The sequence below is a fragment of the Phaethon lepturus genome, unplaced genomic scaffold, assembly GCF_000687285.1.
Source record: "Phaethon lepturus isolate BGI_N335 unplaced genomic scaffold, ASM68728v1 scaffold37483, whole genome shotgun sequence".
NCBI lineage: Eukaryota > Metazoa > Chordata > Aves > Phaethontiformes > Phaethontidae > Phaethon > Phaethon lepturus.
Window position 1 is genome coordinate 12,322 of NW_010527648.1, and position 6,550 is coordinate 18,871.

General features: G+C 46.7%; 1 protein-coding gene across 1 annotated transcript in view; it reads right to left on the reverse strand.

Annotated features, from left to right (window-relative positions):
- The window catches only part of PEX6 (peroxisomal biogenesis factor 6), a gene marked incomplete at its 5' end in the record, with an annotated part of 15,359 nt that extends 8,911 nt beyond the window's left edge, over positions 1-6,448 (reverse strand). The window contains 7 exon segments of the mRNA XM_010283448.1: position 1; positions 3-80; positions 3,485-3,596; positions 3,680-3,816; positions 4,011-4,113; positions 5,490-5,573; positions 6,288-6,448. The exon segment at position 1 is cut by the window's left edge and continues 130 nt beyond it. Of these exon segments, the coding sequence (XP_010281750.1) occupies position 1; positions 3-80; positions 3,485-3,596; positions 3,680-3,816; positions 4,011-4,113; positions 5,490-5,573; positions 6,288-6,448 (676 nt within the window).
- Between the last annotated feature and the right edge of the window lie 102 nt (positions 6,449-6,550).

Here is a 6,550-nt window from a genome sequence, read left to right on the forward strand (position 1 = left end):
TGCTGGGCCTGGGCGAAGGCCATTTGTACTTTCTCCTCTGTGGCTCCACTGGTGTCACTGCACAAACTAATGCAATCAACCTGAGAGACAGACCACACAACACACAGTCTGCAGTGGTTGCAACATGTAAGGTGACAGATCCAGAACAACGTTCACTTTCCACAGGCAATTCACAGCTGAAAGGAGATCTAAGTAAGTGGACGTTTCCCAGAGACATAAAATAGACACACTCAGGACATACTAAAAACAGACACATTCAGGAGACTCTGCAATGGAAAAGTGGCTGTTTCTTGTTTCCCTGCAGGAGTTGAGGGAGGCAGGAGGGTTTTGTCTGAAAAAGGTGAGGCCAAGGGACCAAAGAAGTCAGTACAGTGGATGTCACAACTCAGCAACCTAAGCTGAAAGGAATGGGAGAGCTGTGGAAGAGGTCAAGACAGGGAGAACAAGGTGTTTCAGAGAACAGTGCAAAGAGCAGAGTTGGAGGCTCAGGAAACTATTCAACACAGTGCCCCACAGGCTCAAAGTGCAAGAGGAAGGTAGAAGGTAAGGGGCGTAAGTTAGATGTGGCTAGAAGCCCAGACACTATTTACAAAGCAAATACTGGATGAAGTCATCCAAAACGGAGAGGTGACTGGTGAGCCTTGAACAGCAGCTTGAACACTGCTGGAAACAGGCAGTGCTGCCTCCTGGTGCTGCAAGGTCACGCACGGAGAGCCAAACCATCTCTGGGATTCCCTGGGCCTCATCCTCAGAAAGGGTAGCTTGGAGCAGAGAGAATGCTTCAAGAGCTAACGTAAAGGGTAAGCATGGGGATGCAGAGCTTCGGAACTCCTATGCTCCGTACTATAGAAAAAAAACCAGGAGTCAGGGTTGTGGCAGACACAGCCAAATGGCAGCAGTATCTGTATGCAACTACAGAAGGGCAGAGAGAAAGGACAAAAAACTGCTGATCACCAAGTGGTGGAGATTACAGTGTGGAAGAATTACTGTGTCCTGGTAGGAATGTAGGCAGAGCAATTAGAATAAGGGAGGAGAAGGTGGAATGGTAATGTAAGCAAGCACTGCAGTTAAGTGAGAAAAGGAGGGGAAGAGTGTAAAAGCTGGAATGGAAGAATAAGATGAATAGCAAATACTGGCTTCAGCAGTAAGAGTGTTAGTCTTTAAAAGCAGCACACAAGGCCAAAACCAGAGCTGTAGCCCTGCACATCACACTAGCACCTGAGGCCACCTGCCAGGACATGGCAGTGCCACAGTGTTCCCAAACGCATCCTATACATGGATCTGGAGGTACTGTGAAATCTCTGCAATCTTGTACTGGATCCCAAGAGCTATGGCACATCTGCAGAAGAGCAAGAGCTCAGCACCACTAAGGATCATGTCCAGATGAGCTGCACAGCAGCTGGTCAAGGCTGTATCTACCTCCCCCACTTACGCACTGTTATGGCTTTACTTGGATAGAAAAGAACAGTTAAAGAGAGTAATGTCAACTTAACAAGACCCAATTTCTAAATAGAAGAAAATCAAAATATCCAAAATACATAGTTTGTTTTCTATGAGTTTACTCGAAAAATAGCCACAAAAAAGGAGCAAGCCTGTTTTCCTTCCACAAAAAAGAAAGCTTTCAGCTCTCTTCTTTCCATCTTTATTCTTCCAAGTCCTTTCAGAGTTTCAGAAACTCTCCTAGAGAAGTCACGGAACTCTACAGATTCAGGGAGGTTAAAAAATTTGTGGGATAAAACCAGATTATCAGAGTGAACAAAAAGAGAGCACAGAAGGAAAACAGTATTTTTAACAAGCCAATGAAGACTGCCTTGGTGCCCAGAACCTCTGGTGCTGGACAGACAGAGACTAGGCCTCATTTTGGCCATGAAGTTTACGCAGTACAGCCACAGCTGTAAGAACGTAGGAATGGCTGTAGTGGTTCAGACCAAGAGTCCATTTAGGCCACTATTTTGTCTCCAAGCATGACCCCAAGTGCTTAAGAAAGAGTAAGATCAGGGTAACTACCCTTTCCCCTCAGTACTCTTCCAGACATCTACCATTCCCAGCAAAAGGTATTTTCCCAGTCAGATAGGGTTTCATAACAATAAATTTATCCTCCAAATAGCCTTACCCACAAAAAGGACCATCTCCTTTAGCTTTACTTTTCCCACTAGCTTCACCTGTCAGCCCCAGGCCTCGTCCTGCCACAGAAAAAAGTAAACACTTTCCACTCTCTGATGACCCCTCAAGATCTTGTAAACCTCTATCAACCTCTCCTTAAGTTCCCTATTTTTCAAGCTGTGGAGCCTGTTCAGCTGTTCACAACACAGAAACTGGTCTAGATGCCTGATCTTTCCCAGTGTCCTCCCCTGAGTTTTTCCAGTTCAGCTTTAAACTTTTGCGATGGGGAGACCAGAACTGTGCACAATATTCAAGCTGTGGCAAGACACAGATCTGCACAGCAGCAGCACCTACTCTCGAGTTTGTTTCCTAAAATATGGTCTGATTTTTGACATATATGGAGAACAGATCCCAAGTTTTCACGGAGTCACTGACATAAAACCAAATTCTCAACACTGACTGGTGACAGTCAACTTGAACTCTATAATTTTCCATGTAAAACTCACTACAGTGAATTTTACCTGCCATTATACTGCTCAGTCACCTGGTCTCATTAAAGCTCTCCTCTGGTCCAAGGAAAGTCTGTCTCCCTTTTCTCTTACCTTCAATAATTATCAACAAACCATCACATCACAGTTCACGGCCTTTCCCGGGTCATTTCTGAACTCCTAGTGCTGATGCCTGCAGAACTCCGCTACTGGTTGTGAAAACTCACCAACTGCTCCCATCCTGTTCCCAGCGTTTAACCAGCACTTTATCCATACCAGGACCTTCACTCACATCGCACTGTGACTCAGTTTCCCAAAGAGCCTTTTCAAAACTCCAGTTTTTCTCAGTGTATTTTAGTTACTGCCACCTTCTGGTGTACAGTATAAACCCAATGCGCTGTCAAATGATAGGAAGTCAGTCTGCTGAAATACAGCTGCGTATTGTGGTACCTGTAAAGTACATCAGACTGACAGCAATAATAGCAAGAGTCAGTAAAGAAAGGTAGGAATGCAGCCCCTGAGCCAAGAGATCTCTAAATTACTGATTCCAGAGCACTGGAGAGTACACACCAGAGGAAACATCTCTTCATGCTTATGCTCTCTTCCAGAGCACCTGTTACTGGCCAGTCTCAGATATGGCTGGGGGGCTAGACAGATCTTAGCCTGATCAGTTGCCCTGAGGTTCTGCCCACCAGCAGTCATAATCTGTGCCAGAGGAAGCTGCTAAACTCAGCATACTCGGACTCCTTTTCTCTGCACGCATGGGAGCAGCTTTCTAGGTGGGCTTGTGTCATGGTTGCAGCAAGGATGTTGGTATAGTTAACTTAAAGAACATCTCTGTAATTCTTTGTATATGATAAATCTACCAAGCAACTGATGGCAGGAGGAATTACCTTGAAGAGGTGGAGGTTGAGGCAGCTACAAGCAGCTCTGACAGCCACCAGTTTCCCACTGCTGCTTGGCCCTGAGAGGAGAATGCTGCCAGCCCCGTTCAGCGCATTTGCCCTGTAACATAGAGGCAGTTCTTGCAGTGACCGGGGAGCGGGTACCAGCTCTCCCGGGGCTTGCCTGAAGGAATTCTAACTCACTGACTGTTCAGGTGAGGCTGAAGAGCATCACAGAGCTGCTTCACGACATCAGAAAGTCCAGCAGGAGACAAACTGCTCCAAAACTCGTGGCTGTTATAGGCTGGAGCAGATGGGACAGCACTGTTTGTGGAACCCACCTGTGAGGAAGGCGAAATAGCACTCTGTGGAACACTGCCTGAGAAAAGACAAATACCAAGTGACAAACTCTGTCCTGAAGTGCCATTTTTCAATGGCAGGAGACACAAGACTCCACAGGCACCTTCGTCATCCACAGTGCAACCTCAGCCTCAGATCTCCTGTACACCCTCCCTGCTCTCCACTGACATCTTACCAAATAGACAGAGGTGTTCTGGGTGTCCACCAGGTAACCCTCAGACTGCTCGCCTTCCACCATGCCTAAAATCTTCCTTACTTTGAAGTAAAGCTCTGGCCACCTAAGGGAAAAAACAAGCAGCCTTGCTGAGTCAAGATCTTGAAGGCAGGAACAATGCAGTTGTCAACAAGAAGACACTTGAAAGGCACAGGTAAGCAGACATACTCTTGCCCTCTCCCAGGACTCACATGGACCCTTTACTGACCTCACTGTGCTGTCTGGGTAGACAGACCAACAGGACTCTCAACAGTGACAGCTTCTGCTGGTGGCTTCAGTCCACAAGTACAGCTGTACTAACCTTACTTCATCTAAGAGCTGAAGACATTCTCTCTTCAGCCATTGCTTCCTTCACTACAACTCCGCAGAGATTTACCTGCAGCGTATAAAACCTTACAGTGCAGAATCCTTTAGGCTGCAGACTAGGGCTCACGCAAATACCATGAGAGGCTTACAAGCATCCTGCCCTGGACACCTCACAGGAAAAACACTTCTTCCTGCACTGATATCGCACTAGACAGATTCAGGGCTCTGCAGAGGTTCCCTCCAGGATTTTATCCACCTTCTGAATAATTGTACCATTTGCACACCAACACAGTTCCAAGCTCTTTAGGTCCCATGAACCCTGCTGTCTTCTCTGGCACGTGGCAATGTCGCTAATATATAAATCCACAAACAGAAGATGTGCCTCTGATGGTCCTGCCTCCCCCTGAGAAACAGCCAAGAAAATACTCGTCGTAGTAGTACTATAAAACTATTAAATTTTAAAACACATAACGGAGCTGAGCAGTGTTACAACATGTCGCTGGTATATCCTGCATGAACGATTTAAGGCAATTCTTCTCATCGCTCGCCTCAGTTACCTGTAGCAGTTCCCTTGGTGATGCAGCTGAAGTATTTATATTAACAACAGCCAAATCCCACTGCAAGCACCCCTACTCTGATACAAACGTGACTTTCTCATTTAGCACAGAACTGTTTCAAAGCCGTATGAGCAAAATCAAGGAAGGCAGAATTGGTGGCCAAACAGAAAGTTATTCTAACATGAACTGTAAGGGCTTATATTCACACTTTGTTGTTTGTCACATGTTGACAAGCCCAACTTCCATTTTGCTTTCTTTATGTGGCACTGGCTGTCCGCAGACCACCCCTTCCTTCTCTTCATTCTCTTTCCCCATCAGTTTCCCTCTTTCTTTCTCCTTTCTTCCCTCCATGACTATTTGAGTGAGCTAAGGGAGGCCTCCCTCTAGGCTGCAGCCCTCCATAATCCAACAAAAGCATTTCCCTCTTCCTCCTAAAATAAGAGGCAGATAAAATTTAAACTCCAGGGACAGATCAGAATGGATCAGAAACCGCCTTGTTTCAACAGAGTCAATAGTGGAAAAGTATCTTTTCTCTTACAGTACCCATGTAATAGACCCACAGTTTTTTGCCACCTACCTTAGGAATTTGTCTGCATTTACTTCTAAAAACTCAGCATATCCAAATGTTGGAACACATAGGATGTCTCCCTCCTGGACAAGCCTACAAAAAACCAGAGTTTCACGAGTAAAAGAGAGTAAATCCTTCTGGTTGTCTGTCCTCCCCACCCCATACCACATGCATTTGTAGAGAAAAGAATGTAGCTAATTCATACTGACTCACTCCTTTTCTGTGAATAAAGCTATAAATAGCCACTTAAAGATTTAGCATGCACTGGATGCTAGTAGGCGCATCCAGAATACTAAGGGGAAGCTTCTGGGAATGGTATAGAAGATGAATGCCATTAAAGAGCATTTCTTCCAGACAAAATAGCTGAGTATAATTCCAACAGAAAGCCTCAACAGTCAAATGAAAGAGGCTAGGGAGGCAGGTGTCATAAGAGAAGATGGCAACACATCCAATTTCCCAATTACACAACTTCATTCAAAGCTGAAAACTGGGGTTACGAACATGCCCCAGAATGGGGGTTTGTGGGCAGTACTTGGGAGCACTCAGCACTGGATGGTACATGACAAGGAAGGAGACTTAAAGGTGCCTTCCAAAGGAAAGGACCAGAGGTGTTGCGTGCAAGTGAAGCACACTCATAAGGAGAAGATGGTACAAGTGGATATTCTAGAACTACTCAGCATCTGCTGAGGTGTTGATTATGCACACCATTAGCTTGTATCAGATCTCGGTGCCACAAATACGGACCAAGGGTGCATCTCATGAATACACCCCACGAACAGAAACTTATCTCCTCCCCACGCAGCTCACCGGGGCACTTCGAAGTGCTTGTAGAGGACATGGTCGCAGCCTCCCCTGGCACTGTAGGCCGGCGAGCAGACGATCTCTAGGTGCAGCTCCTTGGCGAAGGGTGGCACGGACAGCACTGACTGGCTGCCCTTCCCATCAGCAGCGCCGGATCTTTCGTACCTCTGCAGAGGGGAAAGAATGCACCGTCAGACCCCGCGGCGGCCACCCCCGGCCCAGAGGCCTCTGCGTGCCCCGGTGCGCGCGTGGCTCCCGCTCCGGCCCCA